Consider the following 16,879-nt stretch of genomic DNA (forward strand, 5'->3'; position numbering starts at 1 on the left):
GAGTTACCCCGCTTACGACTGAAATGCTGTCATGTTACTCTTGTAAATTCATCAATGCGAGATTTGATCATCGCTGCTGTGGTTTATATCCTCCCTGGCGGAATCTGTGTTGCTTCGGTGTAACATCAACTAAGAGTTTTATCCATTTCCCCTTTGTGTGTCTGCTCTGTTAGAAGAAGTTAGTAGGAGTCCCTGTAGATGTTAGTCTTATCTAGTGAATTATCTTGGTCCAATCAGCCCATTCATGCACGGGGATCTCGACAGAATTGAATGTCGGTTAACCTCACTACAGCAGAAACATGGCTATCAACCATCGATCTACCAGTCAATTTCCTTGCCATTGCCAGATTGCACTTCTCGCATTGATAACTTGTACAGAATCCTGATCACTCCCAACATATTCCTAGGTTAGTTGGCGAGTCAAAAGAATATTTATAGTCATTACAGAAGCCGCTGCAATGTGTTGGCGAAATCTCAATTTGAGAATCAATTTTGTATTCGTATGAATCTTCGAGTCTTCCATTAGCGGTGCAAGCATTCGAGAATGGCAACAAGAATCAATGAGACCATCGCTTCCCTCCTCAAACATGGAGTCAAACCACCGAGGTCTCTAGCAGAACAAGCCAGTCAGCAACAATCCACAAAGCTAATTCTCTACATATCCAACGACATACCAGTATTTCAGCGCCAATCCTTAAAGCCCAAGATCATTCAGAGCCGAGCGATGAGCAGTCACAAAGAGGTATCTGATACCTTCCGGAAGCTGTCTAAGACGCGCGAGAATGCTCCGCTCCAAATAGTCCTCTTTTTGCCTAGCTTGTGCCCAGGACTCGAGGTGGAGATCGAGCATAGTCTTGGTCGATATAATATCGGAAATTGGGATCGCTCCGGTTGCCATCATCGCCAGGTTTCTGAATCCCACGGTTTGATTGTAGAGTTGCATCGCCGCTTCAAGGTGGATTAGCTCTTGTAGCTCGTTCTCGAGGTCGATGAACTATTATGATAATGGGTCCGTTAGTAGGGTGTCGTATGCTTGGATCTCGTTATATGTACCGCTAGTGGTAGGACGAGAGGCATTTTGGTAGACGGCATGGTGGCTTGCGGTGCCGCCATAATTTCCCTTTGGTGAAGAATTGTTAGTAAGAGACGGTGATTGATCTGGGAGTAACTAGAATTCATACCGATGTTTTGGGTTGTGGAGTCGGGAGGGAGGTGGATGATGGAGGAGGATGAGAAAGGATGAGAAAGGAGAACGAAGGAGAACGAAAGAGAACGAAGCTGAGATTGAGGTTGAAGAGTGAGGGACGAGACACCTCTAGCAGAACAAACCAGTTACCAACAATCCCCATAGCTAATTCCTTCCATATCAAATGACATACCACTACGTACTTAACCTCCCATTTCAAAGAATAACGACAACCCTTCTACTACCAGGACGAGTAATCTCCAAGTCATCAACCGATGGTCGAAACCCATGCTTGCACAAATTCGAGCGATTAGCCCTCACAAAAGTGCGTTTCATATGACGCGGCAGCCGATTGAAATCCGCCACGATGCTCCGGTGCAAGGATGCCACTTTTGACTTAGCCTGCAACCAGGACCCACGATGGAGATTGAGTTGTGCGGGTGTCGTTGTCGAGTTATTGATTACTAGCATAGTTCGGTCGTGGATTCCAATTGCCGTCTTAATGAAGACTAGTTCTTCTAGATCGTCGTTGAGGTCGACGACCTGTTATAGTATCAAGTTTGTTAGCAGAGAGGGAGGGCTATGCTTGAATTTGGTTGTATGTACCTGTTGTGGAACTTGGGCCAATCGAGTAAAGGACATGATGGTTTGCGGTACTGGTGTGATTTCTCTTTGATGAGGGAGAGAGGAGCAAGGGCTCACTTCGATATTTTGGGGTATGGAGTCGAGATGGAGGTTGATGGAGGTTGAAGAATGATGTATAAGAAAAGGAAGCTGTTTGTGAATCAATGGGACGAGCTTTTATGGAATTCTAAGAGAGAACCTAAAGACATGAGAGGAGAGAAGCTCAATGGTTTGCCCATTGAGTGAACCACTTATTTCCTAGAGGTTAGGCTTCGGGATTGAGTTACAACGAAAGAGCTAGGAAACAAGCAAATATCAACAAGTGCATTTTATATTATAACAGAATCCATAGTGCAACAACCTACATATGCCTACATATGTAATTCGAAGGTGAAGTTGGCAGTGGATAGACCGAAGTATACAGCGACATCTTGGTAAGAAAGAAGGAATAATATACGGGAACATATACGGGAACAATATACGGTCGAGCTAGTGACTACATCGAAGATTGGTGAATACAATTATCAAACAGAACGTTACAGTTCATATTCCAGAGGAGCGGTCATAAGGACCGTGATATGGACATTCATTACAGCGTGTCAAAATACAACGCTACATACAACCGGGACGCCCACATCCCCAGGCACGCCCAACGCTTTTTCGGCCATATGAAGAGAGGATATGAGGGTAATCAAAAGGGGTAAAAAAGGGAATCAAAGATGCGACATCACACAGACGTCAACATTTACAGCTGACCAGCAGTGTTGAAGTCCGCAAGGGCCTCCTTGACACGCACGCTCATGGTCTTCTCACCCTCGCGAACCCAGACGCGGGGATCGAAGGCCTTCTTGTTGGGCTTATCAGCACCGTCGGGGTTACCGACCTGGGTCATGAGGTAGTCCTTCTTGTTGAGGACGAAGTCACGGACACCGGCCAGGTAGGCGAACTGCATGTCAGTGTCGACGTTGACCTTGACGACACCGTAGCTGATGGCCTCCTTGAACTCCTCCTTGGAAGAGCCGGAACCACCGTGGAAGACGAAGAAGACGGGCTTGTCGGAGGAAGAACCGGTCTGCTCCTGGACGTACTTCTGGTGCTTGGAGAGGAGCTCGGGGTGGAGCTTGACGTTGCCGGGCTTGTAGACACCGTGGACGTTACCGAAGCCAGCGGCAATGGAGAAGTAGGGGCTGATGGCAGCGAGGGCGTTCTGGATGGCCAGGATGTCCTCGGGCTGGGTGTAGAGGGAGTTGTTGTCAACATCCTCGTTGTTGACACCGTCCTCCTCACCACCGGTGATACCGATCTCCTATAGAAATGGTTAGCAGTGTATCGAGGTTATAATTTGAAGTTCTTTTGGGCTTGACATACCATCTCGAGCCACTGCTTCATGGGGGCAGCGCGCTTAAGGTAGGCGGCGGTGGTGTTGATGTTGTAGTCGACGGGCTCCTCGGACAGATCAATCATGTGGGAGGAGAAGAGGGGCTCGTTGTGCAGCTTGAAGTAAGCCTCATCGGCATCGAGCATACCATCGAGCCAAGGAAGGAGCTTCTTGGCGCAGTGATCGGTGTGAAGGATGACGGGGATGTCGTAGGCGGTGGCCACGCTACGGATGTAGTGGGCAGCAGCGACGGCACCAGCAATGGAGGCCTTCTGGCCCTCGTTGCTCACACCCTTACCAGCGAAGAAAGCGGCACCACCCTGGGAGACCTGCAGGATAACGGGGCAGTTCTGGTCACGAGCAGCCTCGAGGGAAGCGACAACAGTGGAAGAGGAGGTGACGTTCTAGTGGGAAATTAGTATATGATTCCAATTGTAAACACGATTGACATAAGAACTCACGATGGCAGGAATGGCAAAGCCGTTCTGCTTAGCGTACTCGAAGAGACGGAGGACATCGTCACCGACAATGACGCCGGACTTGCGGCTAAGTTGCTCAAGGACACCCATTATGAAGTTTGTACAAAAGGTTTGGTTTGTAGAAATCTAAAGAGAAAGAAGAAAAAGAAGGTCAGATCCAATGGTAAAGTAGTTAAATGTAGTGAAACCAAGCTCCTTACCGGGAGCTGAAAGCGGGCAGAGTTAAATAAGGAGGAGGGGCAAAAGGTAGAGGAGGGGCAAGCGTCATCGGTGAAGGAAAGACAAGGTAGACTCACCGGTGGTGGAGATTTAGTGGAACTGAAGTGAGGTCAGTGTGATTTCAAGAAAAAAAGAGAGAGAGAGACAGAGAGACAGAGAGAAAAGAGATATGATCTAATATAACCTCGTTTATGTATGGTCAGTCTTGGTCTCTTCCCGACCTTCCCCGTGATAGCCCGATGTTGTTGTCTCGGGAGCTATTCAGAGCTTAGGGAAATTATTATTTTTTTTTTTTTCAAAACATCTATATATCATGAGATTGAGCTTCTAAGTTTGTAATGGTCATATTTAGAAACATTCTATTACAGCCAATACCAGCTATGATAGCTATGATAGCTATCATAGCTATCCCTAGGTATAATAACTCGAGAATAGCTCACCCAGATCCCAAAAAACGTGCCCCGAAGAATCCGTATTTTGTTCGTGGCGGGGCCGAGGAGAGTTCGAGGCCATTCGCTACATTTCCATTTTCTATTACGGAGTACTTTTATTACTTTAGGATTCATATATTTCATGTTCAATCCGGTTGAAAGTGATGTATTCAAGTTAATTTTATTGGTTTACTGAATTGATTCTCCGGTGAAGAGGTTAATACTATAAAATAATATACTCCATCGTACGTTCTACATACGATGTACATGCGATGTAGACATACGTTGTAGACGCATGTTGGAGGGGTAGTGCAGAAAGTCGAGTGACATCATATGTCCGGTGCCGTTTATCGGAACTTCCAAGGTTACTATTTCCCCTACCTTTTTCTCATTGGGATTTCAACCATTATTCCAAGCATTTATTATTTAATACTTTCTAAATAAATCATCTTTGAATTTGATTCAACCCCATCTGTACAAAAGTACGGGGATATGTGTATGTACTGGACTCTAAAAAAAAAAAAAAAAAAACGCCAATGCTATCAACCTCCGCTTGCGTCGGGCTTCTCCAACTCGTAGAACAAGAGATAGACCTCCCTTTGCATGCCCAGCACGTCCGAGGTCTTACATTCCTTGATCTTCTCGTCCGAAATGCGCCACCACCGATCGTTCGGTTTGCGACGGCGCCGAAGCCGCGAACTGACCCCAGTGGGGGCTTCCTGGGAAGGGCGGGGTATGCTGTGGGAGGGCCGGGACGGACTCCAGCGACCCTGGTCTGTCGTCGGGCTATTGTTATCAGATGTAGGGGACAACGTCTGTTTGGAAGAACGGGAGGTGGTGCTTTGGAAAGAACGACGCGACCCAGAAGTTGTAGGCCGTGGCTGAGGAGGGGAGAGTTGGGTCGCTGAAGTTCCAGATAGCGAGGTCGACGAGCCTGCTCTTGAGATGCTTCCATCGCCGTCGGCATCGGAGCTGCTACGTGGTACAATCCGAGGACTGGGCGCCGCGGAGGGGTTCTGACTGGCAGTGCGACTCTGTGCATAGGAGCTGAAGACCTCGGGTGTCGAGAACGGAGGGTAGATATGATTCCGTCGGAATGACTCGTAGTGTCCGCTGTGGTGACTACCTTTATGGCAGACAATCGCAAGCAACTTGTACCATTTTTGGCTCAAGATGCTGCCCAAGGGGAGCCGCTCTGGGAACGAGACCTTGGCTGCGTTCTTGCTCGAACTGCTTTGATCAAAGATTGACCGCGACAAGTGGATGGCGATGACCTTTGGGAACGCTGTGATGCGCATATGCCGCGCAATCCTGCGCTTGGGGGCGGTCTCTGACGGAGGGAATACGATGCCCTCCAGCTCGGCCTCGGGGTCTGTCTCCAGAGCCTCGCGGAGGCGGGTTATCTCCTGTTCCAACCGATCTCGATCGCCCTGTGTTCGGGCACGGGCTAGCTCGGTGGTCTTCGCGTCCACAGCATGTTGCAGGCGGCATCGGTCGCAACGGAAATCTTCGATATATTCAGTCTTGAGGAGGCCGTCGAAGCACGAGTTGAGCGTCGTCGAGCTCTTCTGCGGCACCTGCAGTGTCAAGTTGACGAAAGCCGTCTGGTTTGGCTTATATTGGTAATGGCAGAACTGGCACTCGATCTGCGACTCCATTTTGCCTTCGAACGGGAATCCAGACTCCTGGTCGATTTCCTTGAGTTTCGTGTCGATTATGGCAGGCAGACCATTGGCGGATCCATCATCGATGCGCACCTCCACCTCAGACGAGCTTTCTTGTGTGCTGCCCTCTTCGCCTGCCGTGTTGGAAGCAGCTGCGTCAATGGCACCCAATGCTCGTTGACGTGCGCGCGCACCAGCATGGTACTCATCGCAGAGTCGCTCGAGAACAATCTGTAAGAATTCCTGCGCGTCCTGCTGATTGCGGCTAATGCGCGTGCGAAACGCGTATTCTAGAGCCTGGATGAAATCGCGGGCTGAGATTGTTTTCTTGTAGATCGGCCGCTCATTCAACCGGTCCAGCATCTCCTTCAACGCCCGTGTGGTTATCCCCTGTTGCAACTCCCGCAATTTGTCCGACCGCGCTGGCGAAAGTTCATCCTCGCTCGGTAGTGTATGGTATATCTCCGGTCCGTCCAGCTGGCGTCGGTGCAGCTCGTGGATCAGGTAGACTCGCAGATCCCCCAACCCGGCTAACGCCTGCAGCACCGAATTGATAAAGCAGTCATTGGCCAGGTTGGACAGACCCACGATGCTCTTCTTGCGATTGCTGTCGTTTGACTCATCTCCGTCAATTGTGTAGTTCGGCCCAAAGACATAGAACAGAGCAACGGCGGCGAGCGAGGCCCCGGCCGCATAGGCGGCGACCGTTGTCGGCTTTTCTTGCATCAAGCAATGTGGTATAGAGGAAGGGAGGTTCGGCGGTTCGTGTAGGTGTCGAAACAGGCAGACTTCAATCTCATTACCCCATCCTCGGATTAGCCCGGATGTAGGTAAGGGCGTGAGATGTCAGAGAATTGATCACAAGAGAAGCACAATGTGGGGGCCAGGGTCTTCCGAGGTTGAAGGGCTGACAGATCAATTTTGAGTGCACAATTGAATAAGTTCGGGGAAGATGGGAGAAGGGGCGAGAGTGGAGCGTTATGCGATTTATGCGGAGAAAGAAACACTGAGCATTTTCGTCCGGAGCCCAAAATCAGGTTAGCCACAGTCAAACGGGACAAACTCCACGATCATCCCGAGTCAAAGATGAAGGAAATGAGCACATTCCTGTCTTCGTTTTCGCATGAGACTCTCATTTCATCCAATGAGGCATTCCTCTTAGCCCGCTGTAGTGGGTTAGACCCCCACGGACGGATTCTCCGGATATCCGTCTTACACATCCCCGCATATAGGGAGGTTGACCGCGGTTACATGTAGTCTGGGGTAAAGTGAGCCATGTCTTGGAAGATAAGTTTTGAAATATCAGAAATTTCATGGATTTCAGATTATCCATGTGTCGGAAATATGGGCTTAGGCCTCTCAAAAAGCAACACACACTTTCAGACGAGTCATCTCCGCCATGTAAGAGCGATTCGCTTGGGAATGAAGCGAATGATTGGTCAAAATCACCTAGATAAGCATTTATGAACAGCACTGTTTGAATTTGACTATGGATGTACATATCTCTTGTACACTGATAGACACACCATAGAGCTTCCACGGTCGTCCTAGCAAGAAACAAGGAACGATTCATAATACCTTCATCTGTTATATGTCTGAATTTGCAACTTTTGTAGCATTTTGTATCTGGAACTATTTCTATCAAATGTACCCAATCATGTAAATTTCTCCGCCACAAAGACGCCTACCAGCGCAACAGGCTTAGGACTGAAGCGACTTAGGCAGAGTAGCAACCTTCTCATCGAAGAGCTGCTCAGCCTGCTTCCAGACCCGAGCGTTGGCCCGGTCATTAAGGGTGAGAAGACTAGGCAGAAGAGCCTCGCTGAACATCTCAGAGCTCTCACGGGGAAGGAGAGATGGGAGGTGATCGATGCTGATCACGCTGAGAGGCAGGCCCCCAGCCTCCAGGCCGGAGACGGGAACTGTGGGCTTATCAAAAGTGGTCGTAATGTCGTACAAAGGAATAGGGTTCAAAGGGTTAGAGCTTTTGAGAATTAGCTGTGCGCTCGCTAGCATGGTTCATGTTTGATAACTCACGTGTCGGCGCTGACGTCGCAGATAACAGACAGGGTTCGGTTGGGGGCAGAGAGAGACTCCACGTTCACAAAGGCTAATGCAAAAAAAAAAGGATATCAGCCAATTGAGTCGAGACCAGAGGATGCGTGTATAAAATTACCTGGAATCTTAGCCGAGAGGTAGATGCAGTTCACAAAGATATCCGCCTCGTGTGAGATTTCCTTGAAAGGACCACCTGTGGATGTTAATTTATGAACTCGGATCGGATTGAAGAGGCTCGAAATAGTAATTGACTCACCTCGCGCAGTCTCTGCCATATCCCACTCAATGATGTTGGACTCGGGAATACCGACGTCCTTGGCCAGCTGTACGGCACCGCTGCCACAGCGTCCGAGCTGTAGGATCGTTAATATGTATATCGCTTTCCGTAGATCTGCACAAGACTCACAGCTCCAATGACAAGGATCTTAGGTGCCTTCCCAGCGACCTTCTTGCCAGCCTCGAGGGACTCCTTAACAGACTCGACCAGACGGTCTTGATTGGCATAGGGGACCTCACCAGGCAAGGTCTCGTTGGGGTGTGTCAATTGCCAAGCCCAGTTCTTCACAGCCAAAGCAGATCCTGTTCCACGTCTTAGTATTGATTGTGCCAAATAACGAGCTTCACGTATAGATACCTGCGTAACCGGCGGACCATCCGAAAGCTAGTAAACAAAAAACGGTTAGTCTACTGAGTCAAAAAAAGAACACTTCGGGACATGACTCTTACCAGCAACTCGGCGTCCGGAATCATCAGTCAAGAATTCCAGGTCAAGCAATGTGCCCTTGCCGCGAGGCCAACGGCTGAGGACATTTTCCCAGCCGCCCTGCTGCTTGAAGCAGTGTGCGAAAGTGACGTGGACGTGCTCCAGAGGGAAGTCATCCTCTGGCAGCTCCTTGAGACCCAGAATGACGGCATCCTTAGGGGCATCCTGAACCCAGGATCCCTCCTCGACCAAAGGCGCACCAATCTATAATAATCGATGATGTTTAGGGCGGGTTCGAGCTATATTACCGAGTGAATCATACCTTGGAGAATTCCTCATCTATAGAGCGGAATCAGTCATCGAGTCCAACAGCAAGGGAGTATGGGTGATATGGGAAATTGGACGTACCGTCGAAGATGCGCTGAGTTGACCGCTCGACAGTCACATCATATCCAGCATCGATCAATGCCTTGCAGGTAGTTGGGGTCACTAGATGATGTATTAGCCAATTGCTTCCCCGCCATTGTGGGCTGAAGCTACTCACAGGCAGACCGTGCCTCAGCGGGCTTGGTCTCAGCGCGCAGCCAAATCTTTTGTCCAGCCATTTTGAAAGTAGAGAATTAGGATATGATGAAGAAGAAGGAAAAAGAAACCAAACAAATATTAATTGCTCTATCACCAATAATGACACAGACTTTCCCCTCCAGTAATAAGCGGGGATGCCAATGGTTATTCCGCTCCGAGGAATGACTCAGTCCCGATTATCGGCCACCTGAAACTCAAACCTCCGAAAGAGCCGTGGATGTTATTTGAAAGCATAACTGGTGCTCTAAAAATAATATTGACATGGGGATAGAGCGGAGAGTAAGGAGTGATAGGGTTATGTCAATCAGAAGTTATGGGGCATGGCAAATGCCTACTACAACATACTACGGTCTACCTAGTACGGTGTACAAACAGTTCCTTTTCTTAAAACGTCATACAAGATCAAGCATATAAAGGATGGATGGAAATTCTGTGGTCTAGGGGTTCTTGAACTTGAAACCTTTCCCGTCCAACTTGGTCAAGTAAAATATATTCTTCTTATTGCAGCGCGTGTACAGCCACAACCATGGGAAGTCCCGGACATGAATAGACACGATTCAAAGGTGGAGCAAACATGATGGCATGGAAGTAACACGGCAAACCTGCAAATATAGTGACTCGGCCTATTCAAGCACCCTTTGTCCGGCTGCGAGTCCGGCTACCAATACCATCTCCTGGGATAACCTTGTTCACGGCATCCTTGATCTTCTCCTTCTTGGACCGACTAGCCTTCTTCTGTGCTCCGTTCTCTGTGTTGGAAGGAGCAGCAGCGGTGCCATTTGAATCTGAGGCAGGCTTCTCGTCTGTCTTCAGCTTCTTGGTATCAGGCTCATCCGACGGTTCAGGCCTTTGTTGCTCCTCGTCCTCAGCCAGGGCTGGAGTGGGCGTCACAGTAGAATCAATGTCACGTTTCTCACCTGCCACTGTCTCATCCTTGGGCCCTACTGAGATTTGCGATTGACGGGCAATGGGAACACTGCCGGGAGCAGGTTCTGTGGGCTCTGTCACAGGCGGCTTGGTTTCTGGGGCGGGCTTGGGTGCCTCAAGCCCGCCCTCCGCCTTCAGCTGATCGGTGTCTATATCGGGCTTTGCCGTTTCAGAAATAGGCAGACTATCTGTTTGAGTTGTGTTTAACCTGTTCTGGAATGCATGCGAGTGTTCTTTGACTAGCTGGGCAGTATCTCGATCTGTCATATCCCTTAGTCAGCATCTGGCATGCATCTAGGCGATTTACAAGAAACCAGTTAAAGAAACACCGCCCTGCAACCATATTTGAGAAAACAATTAGGCCGCTTAGACCAAGTACTCCTTGGATTGTGTAGTAGTGCATGTGCGGATAAACCACATACCTGAAGCTGCACTCTGCACGGGGGCTGAAGAAGAAGCCATTGTGGATCGATGATGTCAGATGCCGGGACGGTGTGTTTTAAATTGGTAAAGATTGAACGGGAGGATATTCGCAGGAGCAATGCGACTGCAATTCTTGCTCAGGTGAGTTTGTACGAGGGAAAAAGAAACAAAGGGGAGTCGGTTAATTTGGGGGGGAGTATGAGGTGAGGTCGCGCGGTGACGTACTTGAGAACACTGGAGACGCTGCCCCCGGCTGATTCGCCGCTCCAGCCCTCTACCTCTCCACGGCATTCTGTCGCACAGCCTCACCAGCTCCAGAATTATAATTGCTACGCAATGTTCTCCACAAGACGTAGCTGTGGGCATCACAGGTTTGTTAAAGGTTTGTACTCGACCACAAAAGGCTGTAAATCTTATCATTAGTTAGGAAGTTGTGTAGAGATGTTTAGGTTATGCTCTTCATTGAGCCCAAATGGCTTGTCTAGGAAACTGGCTGAGCCACTATTGATAATGGGTGTTATATATCAGAAAAAAAGGGCTTTCGTATATTTGGTATAACGAAGAGGCAAGTTTGAGGATAATCCATGGTATTCAGGTGTATCACACACCTCCAATGCTGGTGTAGCTGAGTCTTTCTTGCAACTCAAATCCCCCATACAACTCGGCAAGGAATGTATGCACGACTGGCAAGAAGCAAGAAGATTGAGGCTCTAACCTGGGGCGAAGTAGCGGCAGTGGATTTCCTTTGTGTGGTGGTTGGGAAAATGAAGACTTGTCGAATAGCCAGGCTGAAGTAATTTCAATTGTGTAATAGTACACAAATGAATCCAGAGGGGAATTGTATTCTAGCAGTATGCCGGCATGACTGCAGCGATCCTGCCTATGATCGCCCTTTATGGTATAAACATAGAGAAACGTGTATGCCTCATGAGTGTTCGTGTTGGCTTAGATGGTCGTAAAACATCATAGCTAGGTGTGAGAGTAAGGGGGTTGTGAAATAGGTTTGGAACCAGGGAATCATGTAAAACTCCAGTTCAAACGACCGAGATGCTCCTCTTCAGACGATGTATGTGACTTCTCATCGACTGGAGCTGCCGGCTGTTCGGGTAGCAGTTCTGAAATATGTTCCTCCAGTCGGGAGATATCACGGAACCTCTTCCGGTCAATGAGGACGCGGAGAGCCTCCGAACCAATCTCGAAGAAAGCATCGCGCCTAATTTCATTCCAAGCCTGGAATTTGCTTGGTGAGAGGTTCGCCACGAATTGGAGGAATGGGCGTGGATCAGGATCTGTTGGGTGACAGACAGCCACGGATGCTACCAGTAAGGACCGAGGAGACAGCACAGAGACTGTATCCTTGAACTGGTCGTACACTGAAGTTGATACCTGTTCACTCGATGGTTTGTGCTCCATGGCCATGCGGCTTAGGTGAGCACCGGCAGCGAGGAGCATCGGTTTCCTTGACTTATGGGAAGAAGCACTTTGGAAATGCATCTGGCATACACTTAGGTAATGTGCCATCGCCGAGCCAAAGCCATTTCCAAAGCAGGCTTCTGCATCTATAAAATCAACAAGGAGATGATTGAAGGTCTGCCGCGCGAGCCCTTCTGTCATCCGGCCATTCTGACTACCTAGATCATGACTCATGAGCATTTGCAACCACTGCATGACAGTACTGTGCAATCCCTCTGCCACCATGAACTTGGTCAATGATGTAGTCACTGAACGCAAACGCAGGAGCATTTGCCTCGATGTGCCATCTGATGCCCAATACCAATCAACGATTCTAGATGCCACCCGAGATGTACTCATATCGGCCGGGGATCTGGAAAGGAGAAGTTGAGACTTCAGACAGTCATTGATTGTGAGTGGAGTGACTGAGCCAGCTGCAGCCATCTGATCAAATACTGCCATGGGTTCTTCGGCTAGTCGTCGCTGGCCCTCGATGCTTTGCAATGTAGTGGGTTCTTGTGAGATGGGTCTGGTTGGAATGATACGGAAAAGAGGGTTATCGAGAATGTTCTGCAAATGCTGATCGGTTGCATGCGCCGATGATTCCGGGTTGGAGAGGGGTCGGCCATGATTGTTGCCTGATGCGGGATAAGCCCCATCTAGTTGGCGACGAAAGGAAGATGTCAGAGCATTTAGCAGTTGCTGAGATTCTCGTGGAGTACGAGGTAAGGGTTGATGGATTTTGGGCCAGGATTTGAACTGAAAAATGGATGTACCCTTCATGATGATGAGAGTTATAAAGTTTCCGGGTGCTTATGTTGGTATGTTAGATTGATGCATTGAGGTTAAAGAGGGGAGGATCGACGAGGGCGGTGAAACAAGCCTTGTCTGGTCTCCCTTCCAAAGGGCGAAAAAAAGGTGAATGACGAGTAGAAGAAACCAAAAAAAACCACACTGGCATAAAAAGCAATTTAACCAAAATTTATTTGCATTCAATTAGTAGAATATAATTAAATGTCTATATCTAGAAATATAGTCTAATATAATTATTCTAAATCAAAATTACCTTAAAAAACATTATAAAAAGACTTAAGTAGAGATCCCTTTGTTACTGTAAATTCCCCCAGCATCCAATAAGCGCCACTCGCTAAAAGCCAGGCAACGCCAAGACTTGAAGGGAAGCAACTCAGATCCCGTTAGCTTTTGATCCTTTCTTCAATCTTGTCATCTCCTAACGCATTCTCTCTCTCCCCCCAATTAATCTCTTTGATTTTACCTCTTCTTTTCGTCTCTTCTGGCCCCCGTGCCTGTGGTTCTGGTGCTGTTCCTCTTCTGCGAGGGTGCTCCATTTCAATAGCCTTTCCTTGCGAATCGTGACCTCCTTCCTCCCTCAATACTTCTCACATCTCACACATCTTCATCAATCAACATGTCCGATATTCAGAACCGATCCTCCGCCTCGCGGGGTAGAGTATCCGCCCGTGGTGGCCGTGGCGGTTTCAGCTCCAGAGGTGGTCGTGGTGGAAACAGATCTGCAAATGACAACTCAGACATCTCATCCTTTGAGGAGGGTGAAATTGGACAGATGAAGAAGAAGTACTCCGACACTCTCCCAACCCTTAAGGAAATGTTCCCAGACTGGAAGGACGAAGATCTGGTGTTCGCACTGGAAGACTCGAACGGCGAGCTCTTGGAGGCAATTGAGCGCATCAGTGAAGGTCGAGTTCCCGTCAACCCCAATCCTCCCGACTCGAAATCAATCGAATCTTGTGATTCGAGGACCGTGACTGACTGGCTTTGCAGGTAATGTATCTCAGTGGGGTGAGGTCAAGAAGAAGACCACAGACCGGACTCGCCCTAAGCCCAAGGAGGCCCCGAGTGCCTCGACCGAGACAACTGCAGCTTCCGCTCGTGGAACCCGTGGTCGTGGTGGATTAGAGAGTCGTGGACGTGTTCGCGCAGACCGGGGCCGTGGCGGTCGCGGAGGTCGTGCAGGAGCCGCTACAAATGGAACTCGCGCAGTGTCCGCTGCTGTAGAGACTCCGGTGCCTACTGCTATTCCTGCTGTCACATCGGAGTGGGCTGCGCCCAAGGCAGAGGAGACCGTTGCAGAGCCTTCAGCCGAGGGCGAATGGGAGTCGACCGAGGCTAAGAGCAGTGTGATTCCTGAGGGCACAAAGAAGGGGTGGGCGAGTCTTTTCGCCAAACCACCCGCTCCTCCGGTGCAAAAGAAGCCTCAAGCCGCTCCTCCTGTTCCCGTTGTTGAGAAGCCCGCCGAACCTGTAGCCGAGCCATCTCCCCCCGCCCCCGCTCCTGAACCTGTGACTGCGCCCGCTGCCTCCCAGAAGACACCCATCGCCAAGCCCACCCACCCCGTGATCCCTGCCATTCCGACCACCGCTGTTAACCCTCCCAAGGGCGATTTGACAGAGACGAACCTCGAACAAATTCCCGATGTATCCGCCCCCGCTCCCACCGCCACCGCCGCAAGCACCATTGGAAGTGGTATCGACCCCGCGGCCGCGGCCGCTGCCGCTGCTGCTACTACTCCTTCCCGCTTCCCTTCGTCTGCCTACCCTCCCAGCGCTACCAAGCAGGGCCGTACTCCAGGTCTTCAACGCCGTGTGATGGAACAGCAGCAGGCTGTGGTTATGCCTGGCAACCACGCAGTGGACCGTGCTGCAGTTCAATTCGGCAGCATGGGACTGAACGGTGATGCTATTGATATTGATGAGAACCGCGAGGAGGCCGAGACCCGCGCTCAGCCCCCGCAGCACTCCCCTGTTGCTCCCCGTGCCTCTCTTCCTCCCGCGACCCAGGCACCACACTCGATGGAGACTGGTGCCGCTGGACGTCCTGCTCCTGGTTTGCCTCCGGTCCCCCAGGGCGCCTCTGCCGACTCTTTCACCGACTTCGCTCGTTACTCTGAGCCCCAGCAGAAGCCATTCGATCCGTTCACCCAGCAGGTGAGCCAGCCGCAGCCGCAGATCCCAGAGCCGTTTGCCAACCAGGCCCCTGCTCAGCCCACTGCCACCACCGGCAGCGAGTACTCTCCTTTCTACGCCGCGGAGCAGCAGCGTTTCCCCTACTACGGCTCCTATGGCTCTTACGGCCAGTCCCAGGATACCCCCGCCGGTCCTCGCGCCGCAGCTGGGTTTGGTGTCTCTGGTGCCGAGGCCCAGGCTCAGGTTCCCACCACGCAGCCTCCCAACCGCTACGGCCCTATTGACGCCACGAACAGCGGACACAACACTCCTAACCCCACCGTCCCCGGCGCCACTCAGCAGACCCCCGTTGCTCAGCATATGCCTGGCCAAACTGCGCAGCAGCACACATATGGCTACCAATACCCTAACTACTACAACAACCCCCACTACGCTTCCTACATGAACCAGATGGGCCAGCAGCAGCAACAGCAGCAGCAGCAGCAGCAGTACGGTGGCGGTAACCGCCCGAGGTACGATGATGCTCGCCGGTATGAGGACCACTACATGCAGCAGCAGCAGCACAACCAGCAATACGGCTATGGTAGCCAGTATGGTCCCTACGCCGGTAAGGGCGGCATGTACGGCCAGCCCCACGGTGCTTTCTCCTATGACCAGCAATCATCTTCCCCCGCAAACACCGGTAGCTTCAGCCAGGCCATGCCCGGCCGCGACTCTGTCTACGGCCGCACTGGATCTGCCCAGCAGTCCGACAACCAGTCTGCTACTGGTGCCAACGCATTTGGTACCGGAATGTCCGACGTTTTCAGCCGTTCCCAGGGCGGCTTTGGCCAAAACCCTCCCATCGCTGGACAGCCCCCCGTTGCCGCTGATGAGACCAAGGGCTTTGAAGCCCCTAAGGCTGGCGGTCCTAGCCCCTCCCTCGCCCAGAACCGCCCGGGATCCGCTACCAACAGCGTCCCCGGTCAGCCCCAGGCACAGACTGGTCTCCCCCCACTTCAGGGTCAGCAAGGCCAGCAGTCCTTCGGTAGCTACCCTCAGCTGAACCCCCAGTACGGTGGACTCGGAGGACTCGGTCACCAGGGCGCGGCCACCCAGGCTCACCAGGCCTCTGGTTATGGTAACAACTACGGTGGAAGCTTCGGTACCTACTATGCAAACTCTAACCGTGGCGGCTGGGGTGGCAACTACGGCCACTAAAAAGACAAAACGAAACGAAGGGGAGACATAATGACCCACCAAACACATATGGCGTTGCATTTACGGATGATTTGAAAAGGGGGTTGGTTTTTTTGTCCACTTTACAGGGAAAGAAACCTCGTGTCTTGTCAAAAACGACAGACATAGCCCAGGCATCTTTTCGTCTTTCTCTCCTCAACATCTGTGTAATCTCTACTTCTCTTTTTTTTGGGGAGCTTGGCTGGTTTTTTTTTACTTTGGGGGATTGTCTTCTTGATGTTTGTTTGTTTTCTTTCTTGTTTCCTTGCCTTTCCTCTCAGCCGTCTTGCTCTTCTTTGCTACTACTGCTCCCATCTGATGCGGTCTCTGTATTAAATTCACCAATTCCTCTCTAGGTTTCTCTGTTTTTCCTTTTGTTTTCTCGCTATAACCTAGTCGGTGTCTATTCGGGTCCGGTGTGTCACTTGTTTCCGCGGACGGTTTTCCAGTTTTTTTTTTTTACTACCTACTTCTCTCTTCTGTTGTTCTGTCTTTGTGCCTCCTCGCCATGTGCAATATCGGTCGATGATTATGATGTATGGCTGAATGGGTCTGGTAGAGGTAGATCCAATGCTCAGTTGCGTTCT

General features: G+C 50.4%; 8 protein-coding genes across 8 annotated transcripts; 1 reads left to right on the top strand and 7 right to left on the bottom strand.

Moving 5' to 3' along the window:
- Window positions 1-694: 694 nt before the first annotated feature.
- On the bottom strand, window positions 695-1,092 carry N7455_002261 (uncharacterized protein; the record flags this gene model as incomplete). Its single annotated transcript, XM_040951640.2, has 2 exons — window positions 695-994; window positions 1,054-1,092. The coding sequence occupies 2 exons, from the start codon at window positions 1,090-1,092 to the stop codon at window positions 695-697; spliced, it is 339 nt and encodes a 112-aa protein (XP_040818284.2).
- Window positions 1,093-1,402: 310 nt separating this feature from the next.
- N7455_002262 (uncharacterized protein) lies at window positions 1,403-1,828 on the bottom strand (the record flags this gene model as incomplete). The annotated part of the gene is made up of 2 exons (XM_040951035.2): window positions 1,403-1,729; window positions 1,793-1,828. The coding sequence occupies 2 exons, from the start codon at window positions 1,826-1,828 to the stop codon at window positions 1,403-1,405; spliced, it is 363 nt and encodes a 120-aa protein (XP_040817616.2).
- Window positions 1,829-2,555: 727 nt separating this feature from the next.
- On the bottom strand, window positions 2,556-3,757 carry N7455_002263 (fructose-bisphosphate aldolase FBA1; the record flags this gene model as incomplete). Its single annotated transcript, XM_040951110.2, has 3 exons — window positions 2,556-3,116; window positions 3,179-3,592; window positions 3,650-3,757. The coding sequence occupies 3 exons, from the start codon at window positions 3,755-3,757 to the stop codon at window positions 2,556-2,558; spliced, it is 1,083 nt and encodes a 360-aa protein (XP_040817946.2).
- Window positions 3,758-4,859: 1,102 nt separating this feature from the next.
- On the bottom strand, window positions 4,860-6,707 carry N7455_002264 (putative ubiquitin C-terminal hydrolase; the record flags this gene model as incomplete). Its single annotated transcript, XM_040951606.2, has 1 exon — window positions 4,860-6,707. The coding sequence occupies one exon, from the start codon at window positions 6,705-6,707 to the stop codon at window positions 4,860-4,862; it is 1,848 nt and encodes a 615-aa protein (XP_040817984.2).
- An 877-nt stretch (window positions 6,708-7,584) lies between these two features.
- Window positions 7,585-9,429, bottom strand: lys1 (saccharopine dehydrogenase (NAD+, L-lysine-forming)). Its single transcript, XM_040951240.2, has 10 exons — window positions 9,287-9,429; window positions 9,151-9,231; window positions 9,065-9,081; window positions 8,766-9,006; window positions 8,674-8,700; window positions 8,446-8,618; window positions 8,296-8,392; window positions 8,158-8,232; window positions 8,019-8,091; window positions 7,585-7,965 (listed from the first exon to the last, which is right to left on the bottom strand). Exons 1-10 carry the CDS (start codon window positions 9,345-9,347, stop codon window positions 7,683-7,685), a joined length of 1,128 nt encoding a protein of 375 aa, XP_040817517.1. The 5' UTR covers window positions 9,348-9,429; the 3' UTR covers window positions 7,585-7,682.
- Window positions 9,430-9,788: 359 nt separating this feature from the next.
- Window positions 9,789-10,787, bottom strand: N7455_002266 (uncharacterized protein). Its single transcript, XM_040952028.2, has 2 exons — window positions 10,677-10,787; window positions 9,789-10,514 (listed from the first exon to the last, which is right to left on the bottom strand). Exons 1-2 carry the CDS (start codon window positions 10,714-10,716, stop codon window positions 9,955-9,957), a joined length of 600 nt encoding a protein of 199 aa, XP_040818064.2. The 5' UTR covers window positions 10,717-10,787; the 3' UTR covers window positions 9,789-9,954.
- Window positions 10,788-11,694: 907 nt separating this feature from the next.
- On the bottom strand, window positions 11,695-12,912 carry N7455_002267 (uncharacterized protein; the record flags this gene model as incomplete). The annotated part of the gene is made up of 1 exon (XM_040951937.2): window positions 11,695-12,912. The coding sequence occupies one exon, from the start codon at window positions 12,910-12,912 to the stop codon at window positions 11,695-11,697; it is 1,218 nt and encodes a 405-aa protein (XP_040818508.2).
- Window positions 12,913-13,370: 458 nt separating this feature from the next.
- Window positions 13,371-16,843, top strand: N7455_002268 (putative RNAPII degradation factor Def1). Its single transcript, XM_065604245.1, has 2 exons — window positions 13,371-13,847; window positions 13,933-16,843. The coding sequence occupies exons 1-2, from the start codon at window positions 13,559-13,561 to the stop codon at window positions 16,272-16,274; spliced, it is 2,631 nt and encodes an 876-aa protein (XP_065462736.1). The 5' UTR covers window positions 13,371-13,558; the 3' UTR covers window positions 16,275-16,843.
- Window positions 16,844-16,879: the final 36 nt, after the last annotated feature.

This window comes from Penicillium solitum, assembly GCF_028829755.1.
Source record: "Penicillium solitum strain IBT 25940 chromosome Unknown utg000001l_segment0_segment0, whole genome shotgun sequence".
NCBI classification, from domain to species: domain Eukaryota; kingdom Fungi; phylum Ascomycota; class Eurotiomycetes; order Eurotiales; family Aspergillaceae; genus Penicillium; species Penicillium solitum.

Bases quoted from the DNA above. Each gene is read 5' to 3' on its own strand.
- lys1 (XM_040951240.2), bottom strand. From the start codon at position 9,347: ATGGCTGGACAAAAGATTTGGCTGCGCGCTGAGACCAAGCCCGCTGAG. The intron at 8,393-8,445 runs GTGAGTCTTGTG...ACGATCCTACAG, and splicing joins AGATCCTTGTCATTGGAGCT to CTCGGACGCTGTGGCAGCGG. The intron at 8,092-8,157 runs GTAATTTTATAC...TTTTTGCATTAG, and splicing joins CCTCTCGGCTAAGATTCCAG to CCTTTGTGAACGTGGAGTCT.
- N7455_002266 (XM_040952028.2), bottom strand. From the start codon at position 10,716: ATGGCTTCTTCTTCAGCCCCCGTGCAGAGTGCAGCTTCAG. The intron at 10,515-10,676 runs GTATGTGGTTTA...GGGATATGACAG, and splicing joins CGTGCAGAGTGCAGCTTCAG to ATCGAGATACTGCCCAGCTA.
- N7455_002268 (XM_065604245.1), top strand. From the start codon at position 13,559: ATGTCCGATATTCAGAACCGATCCTCCGCCTCGCGGGGTAGAGTATCC. The intron at 13,848-13,932 runs GTCGAGTTCCCG...CTGGCTTTGCAG, and splicing joins AATTGAGCGCATCAGTGAAG to GTAATGTATCTCAGTGGGGT.